At 36.3% G+C, this 19,248-nt stretch overlaps 1 protein-coding gene across 8 annotated transcripts in view; it reads left to right on the forward strand.

Annotated features, from left to right (window-relative positions):
* Nucleotides 1-19,248, forward strand: part of GRIA4 (glutamate ionotropic receptor AMPA type subunit 4) — a 339,539-nt gene that overhangs the window by 269,219 nt on the left and 51,072 nt on the right. For 7 of the 8 annotated variants that reach the window (XR_008792568.1, XM_056115207.1, XM_056115203.1 and 4 more), the window contains exons 10-12: nucleotides 3,736-3,846; nucleotides 12,556-12,762; nucleotides 16,972-17,342. Coding sequence is in view for 7 of the 8 variants with exons in the window: in XM_056115207.1 (XP_055971182.1) it covers nucleotides 3,736-3,846; nucleotides 12,556-12,762; nucleotides 16,972-17,342 (689 nt within the window). In the remaining variant the exon portion in view is untranslated. Of the gene's footprint in view, nucleotides 1-3,735; nucleotides 3,847-5,134; nucleotides 6,331-12,555; nucleotides 12,763-16,971; nucleotides 17,343-19,248 lie in introns of those variants that run through there. The other variant, XM_056115209.1, reaches the window with a different exon arrangement.

The raw sequence follows: 19,248 nt of genomic DNA on the forward strand, positions 1-19,248 counted from the left end.
CATTCTCAGTTAACACACATCGAAGATCGTGAAAGAATTATGAAGTGAAAAGGGTGTCGACTTATCTGTCTTCATTTTTCCAAGGCAAAGATCAACTTGGGCTTTCTGTCAGGAATATTAGACTTAAAAATGAGCTACCGTGAGAAGCTGGTGAGAATAGGCCATGTGTCTGAAAAGTGAGCAGTCGTTCTTGTCAATTGAACACATGCCAGCAAGGGAGCTGTCTTTGAAATTAGATCAGAGAGCTGAGCCATCCATTTGTTGGATTTCAGCAAGAGGGAAAGTGATTGAGGGTCTCATTAAACAAAGCTACAAAGCCCTTTCTGAAGGCCCAGCTCCTGAGAAAGGAAGAATCTTCTTATTCCTGGTAACCCGCAGGGTACCAGAGAGAATACTTTAGCCCAGACTTGAAAGACTCAGGGATTCTAAATTATAAAAATTATATTTATTGAGAGAAAGTGACCTGCCAAACACTATAGTAGGAAATTGGCATGTATTTTAATATGTAACCTCCCCTCCCCCCCTCCCCCCAAAAAAACAGGTACATTCAACTAATTTTACAAAAGAGAAAATTAAAGGTCAGAGAAACTAAGTAGCCTGCCCAAGGGATGTTCAGCTAGAGAATGGGGGAGCTGAGGTAGAACTCAAGTTTGCCAAGTTTTGTGAAATATTACCAGTCCCAGGGCCCACTGGACTCTCTGTGGGGCTAGTTCAGGGAGTCAGGTCAAATCAGCTCTTCCAGGAACCAATGTGGAGGCTTCTGCAGCCCTTCAATTCCTGACTTTCCACGGGCAGAGCCAGCCAACCCTACAGAGCTGATCCTGTCGTCCTGTTCTGATTAGATTTGTGCATGGATGCACCCTCAAGAATTCAAAGAAGATGTATCTTTTGATGTCCCTTGCCAGTTTAGTAATTTAAATGTTTTCATAGTTTTGCTCTAGCATTGGAAAGTTATTTTCCTCCAATTTCTCTAGGAAAACCCTTTAGTTACCTGTCTGAATGAGAGCAGGTAGGAGCAGAGTTCTTATAATATTGCCCAGTGTTTGTTGTGAAGAACTGCATCTCGTAGGAGATTCTAGGTCCTAGCAGAACTCTTTCTTGAGAAAGTGACCCCTGAATCACTGTCCACCCTGTACTGCCTGTCTTCCTACTAGGACTGTGTTTCAGACAAAATCTACCACCAATTGATCCCATGTCACAGATCCTGGCATTTAACGTCAGAATTGCAGTATATAAATTCAAAAAGACATAGTTGAGTAAAATATTGTTACTATATTTTATTTTCCAACACTTCTAAGTCACTTATTCTTGGAGATGGAATGTGGGGGGTGGGGGGGTACGCAAATATAGCCTTGAATGCACAAGTTGTTTTTAAATGCATAGAGTCAATGTCTTGAGGCCTCTCTGAGGATTCACTATAATGTGTCCACATTGTGTCTCCATAATGCAAAAATTATATCTGTGGTTTTCTGCTGTGGAAACTCATTAGTAAGGAAACTTTGCCTTTCTTGGACTGCTGAGGTCTGCAATGTGGCTGTATTTTAGTCGAGTGGTAAACTGGAAAACTTTTGCAAGTCACATAACTTTTCTCTGAATAGAAAAATTAATAGGAAGCAAATGACATTTTGGCTGTATTTGTAAGTGTATATAGGAATTGAGAGGGTGATTGTTAAAGTCATACTAGTTTTAAATTAAATTTTTCATGTAATTATTAAATGTCAGCTACAAATCAATTCACCTAGACAACTGAAAGTAATCACTGAATTGATATATACTCGTAATTAGAGTTCAAACCAATAAATACAGTAAGCCATATTGATAAAAATCATTTTCCCATAGATTCTGTCATTAAATTATATATGCAAAATTTATGAATATGTTTCTCTTTGGGCTGGAGTGATAGCACAGTGGGTAGGGTGTTTGCCTTGCACAAGGCAGACCTAGGTTCGATTCCTCCGTACCTCTGAGAGTACAGCAAGCTACTGAGAGTATCCTGCCCACACAGCAGAACCTGGCAAGCTCCCCATGGTGTATTTGATATGCCAAAAACAGTAACAAGTCTCACAATGGAGATGTTATTGGTGCCCGCTCAAGCAAATCGATGAACAACAGAAGGATAGTGATAGTGATACAGTTCCTCTTTATGGTTTGTCAATACTTTATTTTAATATGCTTATAAATACAAGCAAAACATTTTAGAAAGTTAGAGGGAGCAAAAGATACTTCTGAAACACTTTACAAAAAGATTAATATAGACCAGTGAGTAATTAGGTATATTTTATTGGAGATAAAACTTTTATCAACTATATTTCAGAAATCAAAGAAAAATCTGACTTTGGTGGGTGTTACGTGAGTACCCATTTGGGGAAAAGCAAAGGAGGTGGATTTATTGCCATTCAGACAAATTTCTGGAGCCTTTTGAGGTCCTGTTAGAGTATAACTTCGTATCATTTATTTAACTTTATAATATGGGTACTCATCTCTAAAATATGGCTCATAATAGGGCCTTCCTCTATATTTTTTAGCCCTTAAGAACATAGACTTTAAGATGTACTTTTTAAAGCCTTGATTAGCTTATCTGTCATAAAGCAAGGAGTTAAAGGATAAAATAATGGTGTGGCCAGAGTGACAGTATAGCTGGGAATTCTTTTGCCTTGCATGTGGCTAATCCCAGTTCAGTTCCCCATACCCCATATGGTCCCCCTGAGCCTGCCAGGAGTGATCCCTGAGTGCAAAACTAGGGGAAAGCCCTGAGCACCGCTGGGTGTGGCCCAAAAACAAATAAAAAATTGGTAGTGGTAACCTTTACTACTTCTTAATGCTTCATGCTACAAAGAATTCTAAAGGACATAAGAATTGTGTTGTAGGGGCTGGAACGATAGCACAGCGGGTAGGGCGTTTGCCTTGCACACCGCCAACATGGGTTCGATTCCTGGCATCCCATATAGTCCCCCGAGCACCACCAGGAGTAATCCTTGAGTGCAGAGCCAGGTGTAAACCCTGAGCATTGCTGGGTGTGACTCAAAAAGAAAAAAGAAAAAAAAATTTAAAAAAAAGGAATTGTGTTGTAGTTCACTAGCTTGTATTAACTTGTACTACTGATAGTAGAGAACTTAGTTAATTACTGAGCATACTTTATAGAAAATGTTTCTTGTCTAAGTGTAAAAGTAATGTATTAATTTTTAAATGAGCAAATGCAATTTATTCATGTTTGAAAATATGGTTTGTTAATCTGCATTATATTAAGCATTTTTGAAAATGGTAAGTTTATTACCCAATGCCTAGGTTCTGTTAAACCAAATCTATCTTCTTTTATTTTGCAAGTCTCTTTTTCTTGAAAATATCCTGTATATGTCCTCTTTTAAACCTTCTGTTCTCTTACCACGTTAGCTTTATTGAAAAGACCAGGTAAAATAACTTTAGAAGATGCTAGTCCATTTTACTGTAAGAGATAATTAATATGAAATTGTTTCCTATCTGCATCCATATTCCTTTTGGAGCTGCTCATTCACAATGTTGGCTATTTTATGTTATAAATTGTAAAGTTGCCAATAAAACCAGGCAGTTTCATAAATATCTAGAAAAGTGGTTCATCATTAATTACGAAAACTTATGAATATTCTTGGTATTCTTGTATTTGTTGTGTTCTATTATTTAAGTATACCTTTCATTTTTCAAAAAAAAGTAGAAAAAAAATTCTAAAATAGGTTTTCAAGAATTTTCTCTTCTTTACAGGTCGGTTACTGGAATGACATGGATAAATTAGTCTTGATTCAAGATGTCCCCACTCTGGGCAATGACACTGCAGCCATTGAGAACAGAACAGTGGTTGTGACCACAATCATGGTAAGTTTGGGTCTGTGTTTCATGCTGTACCATCTCATCCACAGGCAGTTTTAATTCCCCAGATGTGTTGGGCAGGAAGGGTGGAAGTTACACAGCCACTGTGTGTCCATGCTCATTCAAAAACCCATATTCGAAAGGTCTATGGGGGCTTTGTGTAGGTCTGTCCTAAGATTTTAGTACAATCAGTACTTTTATTAGCATTATTCTTATGCATTGTTGTTACTGGGAAAATGCTCAGCTGTTAGAATTGAGACGGTCACTTTCTAGTTGGAAATGTTAGCAATGCTATGACTCCCAACGGGAATAGAAGTGCACATGCAAAATATGAGAATATCCAGTAGTAAACCCTATACTGTTGTCGTTGTGTCTTTTAAAATATTGATGTATTTAATGGTGTTTACAATTATAATTTTCAGGTAGCTTAATCATCGGATGATTTGCATTGTCTATAATTGTGAAGATGTGGATGGGAAGATTTTAATGAGCATGTTTTATATAAATGAATGCTTTAGAAATTATGTTCTGTGTTTACTTTGAATGTCAAGAGTTTTTACACTGATTATTTTTCTCCCAGACCTGTGAGAAATGTGCAATGTAATTTACTGTCTTCTAAGAATTAAGAAAAATATGATTACATCATTTGTTCGTATCATAAAATAAAAAATACCCTAAATTTTAAAGCTGCTTTTTCAAAGAGATTCTCATGAAATTACCTTTTAAATAATAGAATATCATATATATATTTCTCTGCAAAAGTCAAACATGCCCTTTGAGGTCCATGCTGATCCAAAGAGATCAAAAATTGGTGACCTTTTCTTTCTAATTTTAAGTTATATGTACTAAGTTCAATGTCTCAGTAAGAGGAACATATTTTTAGTTATTTATGAAGCCCTTATTCTAAATAAAATGAAAGTATCTTATGTAATTTAGTTTTTAGCTTATGTTCTTTTAGTTTTAAGTTTTTTGTAATGTCAAGTTATTTCCAAAATTGATATTAAGGTGAAAGTATGAAAATGCCAGAGAGGAACTTACATATGGTGCAATTAGCTTTTTAAGTGTTGAATCACCAGATAACAATTTCATGTTTACCTTCCAAGTCTTGATCAGAAGTTGATTTTAGAATGCAAACCAACCAACAGCAATTTTTGTAGAAGAGTGGAAAATAATAGCTGCTAACTTAACTATGTAATATTTGCATGGGACTTGAAAAGCCATATATATTTTTTTCCTAAAAAAAAAAGACACAGTAATGGAAAGTCATACTTCAGTACAGTCCTCCTCTTTTCAGCCTCTGATGAAGAATCCTATTTTAAGAAATTGATCAAGAAAGAAATGAGTTCCACGCTGTTCCGCCATTCCTAACTAAGGCTCGAGTCTTGTTCTCCAGTGTAGTAAATTTAAGCTAATTTTTCGTGTGGGATTCTTCTTGGATGACCAACTCTGGACTACTAGAAAATAAAGCTTATTTTTTTTAAGTTTGGTTACTTTTCTGATATACCCTAATAAAGAAGAATCTATCTTCATCTTTCTCAAGAAAATAAAGAGATATGGGAAAAGAATCACTTAGTAATTCTGACATCTTATTTCCCATATCTAGGAATCAGGTCATCATATATAAATGGTGAAATTAAATTACTTCTAATTCTAAGGGTAGATTTTTCTAAAAGTAAATATGAATTTGTGTGCTTGTTTTCTGAATATATCCAGTTGATTTCTTAATTTTTTTATTGTTGCCTGTTTTATGTGAAATGAAGTGTTTTAAAATTCATTATAGTTATAATATGGAAACTCTCTCTCCACCCTTGTAATTAAAGGGACTAGAGACATAATTCTAAAATCCAAAATGCTGAATTAATTTTACAAGCATGGTTAGTTTTAAGAGAGCATGCTATAGAAAAATAACTAAATGACTGAAAACTTCAGCTGTTACCTGTGTGCATAAAGAATATTCTGTGAAGTATCTGTTTGACAGTGATATCATCAATACTTTTGCTATCAAATAGCGCAAGTATATGTCTTTTGTATAAAATTTAATCTTCATATAAGCAATGCCTCTTGCTGCTGGTTACTCATTTAGTAATTCAAAGAGTCATACTTAAATCCCTTCTCAGAAGTTGATTTGTGCGTTTACTTTTCTTGGAAATGATAGCCTGGACCCTATGGCATCTTGAACACCTCATTCACTTTTAGAGAGGAAAACTTTCTTGTAATGGATGAGATAGTGGTATTTGAGTGTAATAAACCCCCAAATTCAGTCGAAAACTCCCAACATAGAGAGTTGGTTAGACATTGTTAATATGTGCAAGACATACATCAAGATAGAGAAAAGCTGAGCGTTGCATCCCTGGAAATTATTCACTTGATTGAAAATGACATGACAATGCTGTTCTCTCATTTGTCTTTTCCTGTTGTTTGTTGTGATTTATATGTTGATACACTGTAATGATATATGCTATTGTTAAATAAAATTGATTGAGAAATTCATTTATTCATTCATAAATATTTATTAAGCGTCTACTATGTGCTAGGCACAGTTACAAATGCTGGGGAGATGTTAGAGGAAAAATAAAGGCCCAAGTCTGACATTCCATTGAATCTACATTCTAGTGAGAGAGAAAAAAAAGAAGCACAATAAATAAACTTTTTAGGTACTCTAGACTGCAATATGACTCTAATTTTTATATTGTTGAAATTCATTGTTTCTTATAACAGTTTTACATGTCTATAATGTGATCATTTTAATAACAGATTTTGTTCACCTTGAATATGGTTTAGTTAGATCTATATAACAAGTAGAATTTATAGTATGAGAATCATGATAGCAAAATTGCAAGGTCCAATGTTTTTTATTCAGATGCTTATAATTTTTTATTTTTTAAAATATCTTACTGTCTAAAGCTATAAAATTCACAAAACTTGTGACCAAACTGACTCAATTGTTTACATTCAAAATAATTTCTGTAACCTATGTAAGGAAGCACATCTGTGCCAGGTGATTTGAAAAGAAGTAGTAGGTCTTGGACAAAGAAAGTTTGATCCCTTTCCTCTATAGTCTCTCATCTTTCTTTGCTGAACACTCTGGAAAGGGAAAAGATAATGCAGTGATATTTCAGTCAGGTGCTGAATTGTCATTTAACTTCCTACTGAAGTTAAATAATAATTATTTTATGGTGTTCATCTTAGAAAGCTATTTCTTACCATTATTTGAACATATCAGTCCCTTAGAAAACTTTGGGCTGGAGCGATAGCACAGCGGTAGGGCATTCGCCTTACAAGCGGCCAACATGGTCGACCCGAGTTCGATTCCTCCGCCCCTCTCGGAGAGCCCGGCAAGCTACCGAGAGTATTCGATATGCCAGACACAGTAACAACAAAGTCTCCAATGGAGACGTTACTGGGCCCGCTCGAGCAAATCGACGATCAACAGGAGGGCCTTTACCTTTACCTTAGAAAACTTTCATGAATCTAGACTTACTCATTACAGCTTTAGAATTATGTTACACACTCAAATGCAGTTTTACTTATCACACTCGAACTTCCCAGAATTTGATTTTCATAATTGTTTTGGTATGTTTTCTATTTTTTTTAGAATTTTTAGACACACACTATATAGATACAAGTTCAGATATGATAAAATACCAAGATACATATATTTTATATATACATGAAGAAAATTCCAATTTTTTTCTTTATACTAAATAGTCATTTCCCCCAATATTCTGTCTGGAGGTCTTATAACTTAGTTTTTACGGTAGGGCGTTTGCCTTGCACGCAGCCCACATGGCCGACCCGAGTTCGATTCCTCCACCCCTCTCGGAGAGCCCGGCAAGCTACCGAGAGTATCTCGCCCGCACGGCAGAGCCTGGCAAGCTCCCCGTGACGTATTCGATATGCCAGACACAGTAACAATAAAGTCTCCAATGGAGACGTTACTGGGCCCGTTCGAGCAAATCGATGAACGACTGGAGGGCCTTTACTTACTTTACTTAGGAATTTTGAAAAAACTTAATATTATGCAGTCATTAAATTTGCAGTCATTACATTTTTTTCTGCTTTCAATAGCACTTTAATTTCTACCTTAAAGGATTTTACCCATAGGATAAATGACCAGCGTCAATTAAGATTCTTAGTGATTAATTACAAGATTCTTAATCAATTAAGGAAAGAAACAAATGTCCACATAGCAATTAAGTTTTATTGATACTACTAATTTTACTATTTTAACTGTTTTCAACATTAATCATTTTGAATATATTTGTGACATATATACAGTCTTAAGATCTTTATAGACATCTTTGTTCCAATAGTTTTATTTTTGCTCATAAAATAATCCAAAAACATTGTAGTGAGAAAATTAATGTTTATTAATTGAGAACATTTTCATTTCATTTACAGAAGCAATTTCACAAATGTTTTAACTGTAGACAGTGATCTCGTTTCTGAAATAGCATGGCAGATACAGAATACTATCCATTACAGATATTGTAGAAACAGGGGCCAAAGTGATTAGACAGTGGATAGGGAGTTTGCCTTGCACGTGACCAACCCAGGTTTAATTCCCTGGCACACCATATGGTCCCCTGAGCCACGCAGGAGTAATTCCTGAGTGCAGAGCCAGGAGCAACAAAGACAGAAGGTTAGAGCATTAAGGCGGGCATGATGATTTACATTCCCTTTCTCTGGCCATTCCATTTTTATTCATCATTCAATACCCGGAATTTCCTAATGGTATTTATCAGAGGTATCCCAGAAATTCCAGTTAATGATTGACTAAAAAAATCTTTTTATTATGTTAAAAGATTTTGTATTTTCTTCACCCATAGTGTCTACCAAACTTATGTTAAAGCTGCCCAAGTATGTAATTTTTGAAGAGCTGTGGTCACACGTGGGTGTAACAAGGATGCTGACAGGACATTGAGGATTGGCTGCTTATCAGATTTGACTTGAAGTAAAGCAAAATAAAATGGAGCAATTTAAGGATCTTTTGTTCCAGAAAAACAGCTTTTTCTCTCCCTTCTGGAGTGTGATATCTATTTCTTTGTTACCTCAGGCACCACTCATTTGCATTTCAGTAATTGTGTGTGCCACTGACTGAGCAGAACCTAGCTTGTCTCTGATCCTCTCCAGTGAGTTGAAGGTTTTTTAGCCTTCCGTGGATTGAGATGGCAGGAAAACAAAAATCTGACAGGCATCTTAAAGTCCAAAATGCAATTTGAGAATATGAAATAGCACTCTAGATAAAATGAATTATATTTATAGTAATACATATAGAAAAACATATTTGACTCAGATATATGTTTACTCACATATCATAAATAACCATTTCAGATGAGATGAAAACTTACTAATATTTACATTCCTCCTGAAAACCTAAATCAGAAATGCCAATATATTACTTTGTAATGATATTCCTATTTAATAAGTATTATTAGACCAGGAGAGTTTCAGATGCACAAGATAATAGGAGACATGGAAAGATTGTATCCACATTGTTCTCCCAAGATTTCATATAAAATTTTATTCTCTAGAGACAGAAAAATATATTTTTAATCTTGAACATTCTTTTGTTAAATCATATGAAGTCATAAGTGGTTGTAATTTGGAGGTATAGACAATAATAGCCTCAAATTTTCCCAAGTATGTTAAGATAGAAGCTCAGCTCTTCTACTAGTTATGTGAAAGTGAACAATTTGACTAACCTCCCTGAGCCTTAAATTTTCCATGTGAAGGATAGGAAATGTATACCGTAACATGTCAGTGCGAAAAGTAAATGAAATACACAAGTAAAGGACTTAAACTTGCACCTGACACTGAAAAAGCATTCCATAAATAAGAGTTTTTTACTTCTTACAATTCTGTTTTATTCTTCTCCACCACTCTTTCTCCTTTATCCTTATTTAAAAGTACTTAATAGTCTTAAGAACATGAGACATAGTTTTATTTATTTTTTAACCCCCACTTCTCAAGAAACTGTCTGGCATGCAGTGTATGCTTAATAAATATTTGATTAAAAAATTATAATGCAACTTTTTATAAAGCAAATTGTCCACTATATCATGTAGAAAATACAGTAAACTTTACGATAATGCTAGCTAGAGAAATATCTACATATTAGTTAATATAGTCCATATGTGAGGCTGGAGCGATAGCACAGCAGGTAGGGCATTTGCTTTGCATGTGGCCAACCCGGGTTCGATTTCCAGCATCCCATATCATCCCCTGAGCACCATCAGAAGTGATTCCTGAGTGCACAAGCCAGGAGTAACCCCAGTGCATGGCTAGGTGTGACCCCAAAATTATATGTATAATTGAGGAATAAAATTCCTAAGCATTTAAAATAGTCCATACCCTTGAAAACTGTTCTCTTTTTTCAAGTATTCAAAATTATCTTTTGGACTGTTCCACATTATTTAAACAAGAATACTGGGCAATATCTTTGGAGTGAGATCATTCATATAGAGTGCATATAATGTGTATTCTATTTTATTTTTTATTAAAGAACAATGAGTTACAAAGTTGATAGTTGCATTTTTAGCATATAATATTTCAACACCAATCCCACGACCAGTGTCAACTTTCCTCCGCCAGTGTTCCTATATTCCCTCTGCACCCCAAACCCAGCTATCCCAATTTGACAGGCACATTACAAAGATAAACTAACTGATCTTTATCTGTAATGTCAAAGGTGAATTTTAGTTCTACCCCTTTGGCAAACTTTTTAGTATTTTGGTGGTAATAATTATTCTTACAAATAGTAGCAGCACTGCCATTTCAAATAGAATGCTAAGAATTTTACAACTTTGTAACTTTTTTCTGTATGTTTTTATTTTAATTAATTTTGGTTAGGAGAAAAAGAGATCATATTTTAATTAACTTTTGTTAGGAAAAAAAGAGAATGGAAGGATTAGCTGATCATTACTAATATCTTAAAGCATAATTTAGGATTTAGCAACTCGCCACTTTTCATAACCAATTTTATTATTTGAAAAACTTGTTTGATAATATTTATGTAAACCAGTAAGGGAACTTTCTTTACACTAGTCCAGACTATTCATCAAATTCAAAGAAATGAGATGCTTATGGTCACTTGATCAGGTGAGCCTCAGACAGAATTTAAGAAGATATTATGTAGGAGAACCCTGGGCAATTGTCCAATCCTCAACATGTAGGTCATGTTTATGAGAAAATCTGTATTATACCATTCATATTGAATTCATAAAAACTACCTTCAAGTTCTCAAAAGTACTTTCTATATTTATAAGCATTTAGAATAATGGGCCTGAAGTGATAGTACAGCAGGTAGGGCACTTGCCTTGCACACAGCCAACCCAGGTTCAATCACTGGAATTCCATATGGTCCCCTGAGCACTGTCAGGAGTAATTCCTGAGTGCAGACCCAGGAGTAACCCCTGAGCACTGCCAGGTGTGACCCCCAAACGAAAGCAAAACAAATAAATAAATCAAATCACATTAGTATAGACTATCATAATTTACAAAACAAATCACTTTCAAAATATCAAAGGCAAGTTCAACTCCCCTTAGAAGTTTGCCAAGGAAAAGAAAAAAAATCTTGTGAATATTGCCAAATAAATGCAATAGTACAATTTTATAAAGTATGAACACATGATCTCCATAATCTTATGACTCATGCTGGTGACTTTTGGACTAAAATAACTAGAAAACCTGAAAAATAATCAAGAACTTTTCATGTGTTACATGATTACCTGGGTAGTCCTTTCTTTAGTTGGTGGCTCTGGGTTCCAATTGTAAAATCAAATCCTTTTTGTAAGCATGTCTCTTTAGTTCAAGATCTTTAAATGGTTTACTTGGGGGGATGGAAAGGCGGGTGTGTGTGTGTGTGTGTGTGTGTGTGTGTGTGTGTGTGTGTGTACATGCATATGTGAAGTGAAGACTGTGTGATTGTCACTATTAGTCGCCAGTAAATGATTTCACTTTATGAAGATTTTCACAATAATCACTCATCCTATTTTCTCTTACTTGCTTCAAAAACTCAATGGGAATACCACTTGAAGTCTGTGAAGTCGGTGAGGGGAAATTATCGGCCTTCACTGGAGGCATATTTTTAAAACAATAAAAATTTATGGAGCAGAGCCCAAAATATTGGGTAAATTAAAGAAAGCAAATTAGATGCAATAAATAAAATGTTTTCAACATTTGTGCATCTTCTTTTAGCTTGCGTCCTTTAGCCGAGGCATCTAAACAGGCAGTAGAGGATAAAGAGAAATGACCAAACTCCTCTTTGAAAGGGGGCAAACCCAGACACCAAATGTGGAGATGTGTACCCTTAAATCAGTCTTGTGCATTACATAAAGCTGACTCCTAAGTAGTTAATTTCATAAGATATTTTGGAAGTAATCATCTCATTGACAATGATGACAGCTTATGTTTCTCTGGCCAATTATTAGTGAAAATTTTTTTCTATCACAATCACAGTGCTAGGTATGTAACAATCACTGAGTTAAAAATTATTTTAATAATTTTATTAAGTACTAAAGATAAAGCAATTTATGTCTTTGTATATTTCTATAGCCTTCTGCTTCTTTTTTCTCATTTCTAACCCCACAAACTCAGTGTGTATATAACACTAAAGATAATTCTTTAGTCAGATTCTGAGATCGAGAAGTTACATAAAAGATTTTTTTAATGTTTTATAATCTCTCCTTTACAGTTCTATCTCTCTCATTATAGGAATCCCCATATGTTATGTACAAGAAAAATCACGAAATGTTTGAAGGAAATGACAAATATGAAGGATACTGTGTAGATTTGGCATCTGAAATTGCAAAACATATTGGTATCAAGTATAAAATTGCCATTGTTCCTGACGGAAAATATGGAGCAAGGGATGCAGACACAAAAATCTGGAATGGGATGGTAGGAGAACTTGTTTATGGGGTAAGCATATCCACTTATTGAAAAGTTTACTTACATATACCTGGAGTTTCTTTTCACTTCAGGACATATCCAGTTTTAAATATCTGGTGCTATCTTTTTAAGGCACAGTTACATTCACAAAGGTATATATTGTGTTTGAATGTTTCTCTGCTTCATTAGCAATATAATAGCACTCTAATCCTCAATAAAGAAAAACAGAACTCATGAAAGGAAGACGTAGAGGAAATCATCCTTCGCCAGAAAATAATGAAGGTAGTAAGTCCTCAAGCAGAACTTATTCATTCCTGTTCTGCATCCTGCTTTTCAGACCATGGAGCTGTGATGTCCACACTGCCTGGAACAGTGGCTATCACCTCTGCAACCATAGGAAACTGACGCTAAATAACAATCAGTTCTCTCCATTGCAAGGGACTGCTATTGGTAGCTTGCCCTAAATCTTTTAAGAATGCAGTTTCTGAAAAGGAAAGGTGCTTAACAGATAGGGTTCATTATCATTTCAAGTACTAAAGCCTGTTCCTTGAAACTATCTGAAACCTTTGATAGAGTGAGTCAACTTTAGATTTTTCTTTTGGAGGGGGGGGTCACATCCATCAACGCTCAAGGGTTACTCCTGGCTCTGCACTCAGGAATTAGTCCTGGCGGTGCTCAGGGGATCCTATGGGATGCCAGGGATCGAACCCAGGTTGGTGTCATGCAAGACAATCACTCGAGCCCCAGTCTTAGATTTTTTTTTTCATAATTTTATTTATTTTTTCTTCTTATATTTATTTATTGAATCACTGTGGGAAAAGTTACAAAGCTTTCAGGTTTAAGTCTCAGTCATACAATGATCAAACACCTTTCCCTTCACCAGTACTCATTTTTCACCACCAAGAACCCCAATATACCCCCTTCCACCCCTCCCAATGCCTGTGAGCCAGATGATTTCTACTTAACTCTTCTCTACAATGATTACAATAATTATTTTGACAAAAGATGCACCGTTATTGTTTAGAAATTCCCCCCTCAACAATCAAAATTGCTGAAAAGGCATTGTGAAATTCTTTGTTTTCTATAGCTGGTATGAGAATCATATAATGTCATATAATGATTTTGGATTTCTGCAAAGAGCCAGATAATTACGAGACTGGTTTCTGTGCATCTGGTGTTATGGCTGTGCCAGAGAGCCACTCGTGGGGGGCAACTCGTGACCTCAGTAGAGCATGAAGGACGAGCCGGTACCGCCCCACCTTTCCATGAGACTGCAGTTGCCCCGTCACCGCTGGCTCATACCTGGTTTTCCTATAAGCCCTGAGGCAGCAGCCACCTTGCTGGGGGCGGGGAGCACGGAAGGGAGCAATACCCTTTCCCTCCTGGGGAGGCATGGCATCGTAGTTTAATGCATGGTGCATCTACTTTTCTGCTGCAAGCTGTCGGGCTCTGGTTTTTGCCTCTGGAGCCATGGCTGTGGCCGAGAGAGCCGCTCATGGCGGGCAACTCGTGACCTCGGTGAAGCCAGTACTGTCCCCCTTCCCATGAGACCAGTCTTAGATTTTAGATGTCAAAACTGCTCAGATTGTTAGGACTACTTTACTTCATTTTCTTCCTTCAAAATTTGTCTAAAAATGTAAACTTAGATTACCAATTTACAGATGGGATAACTAATCTAGGCCATTTGTTAGTTATCTCTCCCTCCTCTTTGGGCAAAGCCAGCTCATTCTCTTTTCAAGCATCTGATCACATCTCACTGGGATATCAATTCAGCAATGAAATGAAGTATGGGGGCCGGAGCGATAGTACAGCAGGCAGTGCGGCAGACCCAGATAATCCTCGGTGTCACATATGGTCCCCCAAGCACTGCCAGGAGTAATTCCTGAGTGCAGAGTCAGGAGTAACCCCTGACCATCGCTGAGTGTGACCCCCACCCAAAAAAAGGGAAAGAGAGAGAGAGAGAGAGAGAGAGAGAGAGAGAAGTATGATTAGAATTGCTTGTACCATTAGTGCATGTCTGGTAACAGAAAATTCTGAAGTTAGGCAGTTCCCATTGAGATAACAGGAGTTAATAATATTCGTTTTCATATATTATCTCACGAGACAATCTGAGCAGGTTGAAATACCCCAGTCTCAGACACATCACCTACATTTTTCCAAAAATTAATCTTGCCAGACTCAAATTTCCCCACAGATTTGGTGTTTTCCATACTGATACCTGTGAATCTGTGTTTCCTTTTTTTTTCATCGTTTCATCTTCTTTTTTTCTCTCTGCAAGCACACACAAAATGCCCCAAGGGGACATTTAATCCATTTCCAGCCAACATAGTCTCCTAAATAGTAAAATCATTAACCACGAATCACATTTTTTGTATCATTATTTGCAGATTTTTTTTTGTTCCTGTTAGGAGTATCTCAACATAGGTTGCCCATGAAATCTCACCTGTGATCTCAGCACGCCATCAGATGGTGACCAAGAAGCTTAGAATCCCACACCCACTCCAGGTTCTTTCTGCACATCATGCCCTCAACATCACAAAATCCATTCCTTGGTCTTGTGCAGTTTACTGTGGCAGTGCCTTCTCTGTGTGCAGTAGTGTTTGCATCTGTGTCTGTGTCTATGTCCCAGTATGGTTTAACCCAAGCAACTCTTCCTCAGTGCACATTTCCTGGCCCATTAGCACAAAGACTCACGAGTGTTGTATGTAAAAATGCTGGTTCACGTGCCTCACTTTAGCAGTGTTCAAGGATCCATCTTACCAAGCTCCTGCAAAGGATATTTACATACTTCATTTTGGAAACTGGACAAGGCACACTTAGCTTCTTTAATACTGTCTGATAGCATAAAAGCAATCAGATGTAATCTAGCTGTTCATCTACCTCTTCCAAAACACGAGTCTCAAGCCCCTAAAGTGATCTTACCAAGACCTTTGTCCAGCTCCTGCTTTCTGGTATTTCTGGTGTTTCTGTGTTGGTGACACCTTGGTTTCTCTTCACTTTCTTCCTTTTTTTCCCTATTAAGGCTTTTACCTTGTTAATGGTACTTTGTTATGCATAAAAAATTTCACAACACACACATCAAACAATGTCATGTTTGAAAGGACAAACCAGTGAAAGAACCAAGCTGTAAACTTCATCCTAAACCATGACTCAAGGACTTACAGGAGTGATTGTCAGAGATGCATCCTCAGTGTAAGAACATATGTGTCAGATTCCCTTTTTACAGCAAATAGTTTCCTTTTAAAGTAGACCATCAAAAACTTCTTCATGTGTAGACTGTGTAACAGTTTACAGGGTTTTTTTCACCAATCTTTATTTCATTTGCTTTTGGAGGTAAGATGACATGCATTATTTAATGGACAAAGCGTGAGCTTTAGTCGCTCAATAAACATTGACTAATATTAAGATACTTTTTTAAATAATTACAGTAATATAATGAAGTAAACAGAAAAAGCAAACATTCTTGTTTTAGAGATGTGGGAACTAGCTCAGGAAAAATGCTTAAAATTACAGAATGAAAGCAAGCTGGTATTTTATGACCATATTATCTGAGAGTTGAATTCACTGTTCCAAAAATCCTTCTCAGAATGAAAATGGAAAAATCAAAGTGTGTGAATAAGAAGAAATAATTACCAATTTCCAGATTTTTGTGTGTGCACTGAATTGGAAAATGTTGTCAAATAATGGGTTTCTTCTCTTACAAATGTGGGCTCTGTGGTAGATTTTCTCATAACTGGAAAGGAATACAAAAGGAAAAAACTATTTGAAATTTGAAATCCATAATATTAAGAGATGTCCAAGTAATGAATCAGTGGCAACATTCCAAATGAAACAGAAAAGGCTGCCTAGAACAGAAAGCCAAGAAATTCAGAAATTCAGCCTTACAGAAAAACTATTGTCTTTTCTGTACAGTTCTCGGTCATTAAGAACAAATACACTTATTTGAGTTTCAGTTATTTTTACTTTTATCTTCTCTTTCTGTTTCTCTTCCTCCTATCTATGAGTATCAATAAAAATATTTTGTGCAATGTAAGTGATGTCTTATGGAAACAAATCTGCTGTTTATCTTTGTATTTATCATTGACCTTATTCTAATTCATTGTTGACATTCCAAAAGTAAAGAGTATAAACATAGAATAAGTCATTTAACAAGTTAGCTTTCAAAGTGAGTTGATCCAGTGTTAACTGCTTCATAAAATCTACTAACCCATGTGTTTCCATGTGTCTTTTCTATTACAGAAAGCAGAGATCGCCATTGCCCCTCTGACGATCACGTTGGTTCGAGAGGAAGTCATTGACTTCTCTAAACCCTTCATGAGTCTGGGCATATCTATCATGATCAAAAAGCCTCAGAAATCTAAACCAGGAGTGTTTTCCTTCTTGGACCCTCTGGCCTATGAGATTTGGATGTGCATTGTCTTTGCCTACATCGGTGTCAGCGTAGTCTTGTTCCTGGTTAGTAGGTTCAGTCCTTATGAGTGGCACACGGAGGAGCCGGAAGATGGAAAGGAAGGACCCAGTGACCAACCTCCAAATGAATTTGGCATCTTTAACAGCCTCTGGTTCTCCCTGGGCGCTTTTATGCAACAAGGATGTGACATTTCACCCAGGTTAGTCAGAAGACTCTTAAGTCTTTGGCGATTACCCAGAAAATTTAAGTGTTATGCAGAACAAATCCTGCAGGCTGTTTTCCTGAAAGCAGAGTATTTCCTAAAACATAGGGGAAAACTTTTATTTCCAAAGTTAATCTAAAAACATACATAATTAACTTTTCCAACTTAATATGGGTTCTCGTAAAGGTTAATGTTTATATTAGAAAAGTAACATATGCAACCCCTCAGAACTCTAAAAAATTACTTACTATAAATATTTTATCAGTGATTTGACAGCTTGAAACTAGTATCTAAGAAGCAATATGTATATGTGAATATCCTTTAATTTTTGTCTTTTTTTTCAAAATCAAAAGCTATTGTTGAGGTATTTTGTTTTCGAAATTTTGAAATTTTATTTTGAAAGTTTGTTTGGGGGCTCAGAGAGATGATACATGTTTTGGATGCTTTCCTGGAACACAATCAATCCCGATTCAATCCCAGCACAGTAGATGGTCCCCTGAGAATAACCAGAAGCGATCCTGGATACAGTGCCAGAAGTGAGCCCTGAGCATCACCAACTGTGGACAAAAACAAAAAGAATTAAGAGTTTAACTTACATATCACTGTCACTGTCACTGTCCTCCCGTTGTTCTTCAATTTGCTCGAGTGGGCCCAGTAACGTCTCCATTGTGTGACTTGTTACTACGTTTGGCATATTGAATACGTTACTGTGTTTGGCATATTGGATACGTTACTGTGTTTGGCATATTGAATACTTCACGGGTAGCTTGCCAGGCTTTGCCGTGTGGGCGAGATACTCTTGGTAGCTTGCAGGGCTCTCCCAGAGGAGCGAAGGAATGCCACGCCTCCCGCGTGCAAAGCAAATGCCCTACCGCTATGCTCTCGGCCCAGCCCTTTTAACTTACATATCAGGCAGCTTAAAGGATATTATTTGCCTTGGAGTTGTCTATACCCTGTCAGGATAGTAGGTACTGGATTTAATTGTTTTATATAACAATATATAAACTAAGATGTAGGCAAATATTAGCAGTGTAAAAACAAAATGTCAGTTTTACAGAGATGTTTTTCAGTGTCTCTAAAGTCATGGTTCACTTCTTTTCTTTCATTTTTGTGTTTGTTTAATGTTGGCAAGCACCCAACTGTGCTCAGAGCTTAATTCTGGGTCTGTGCTCAGGGAATCATATATGATGCCATGGATCAAACCCAGGGCTCTCCTCCCTCTCTCTGTTCTCTCTCCCCTCTTTCTTCTTGCCCCTTTCTCTCTCTCTCTCTCTCTCTCTCTCTCTCTCTCTTTTATGAAATTGAGACATTATTTAGTTATATCTCCCCCAAAAAGTAACCAATCATCTGTTTCCAAAAAAATACCAAATTGATTACATAGAAAAAGTAGCTAAAAATAGGAGTAATAGTATTTTAATAATTGTTTATTAATTATCACTGTCACTGTCACTGTCCTCTCGTTGTTCATCAAATTGCTCAAGTGGGCCCAGTAACATTGTGAGACTTGTTATTACTGTATACCAAAATTAATTGTACCAAAATACCTGGAAATTTTTAAAGATATATATGAACTTTATAAGAGAAATTTTGGTCATAATCTAATTTGTGGTCATTAAGAACTAGGAAACTGTAGTTATATCCTACTAATACATGTTTCTTAATCAAAAACTTTTAATTAATGAGACTAAGGAAAACCAAAGAAAATCAAGTTAACAATTTTTAAAATGAAGTTTAAGCAAATATTAAGTCAAAACCAACTGGTGCATCTTTGTGATAATGGTTAAGACAGGAGCATTTCCATAGCTATAAATGCCATGGAAAATATGAAAGTTCCCTTCATACGAAAAAATGGTTTAAAACAATTTTTCAAAAGAACTCTTGATAATCTGATGACCTCAACTAA

Source organism: Sorex fumeus, unplaced genomic scaffold (assembly GCF_029834395.1).
Source record: "Sorex fumeus unplaced genomic scaffold, SorFum_2.1 ptg000028l, whole genome shotgun sequence".
NCBI lineage: Eukaryota > Metazoa > Chordata > Mammalia > Eulipotyphla > Soricidae > Sorex > Sorex fumeus.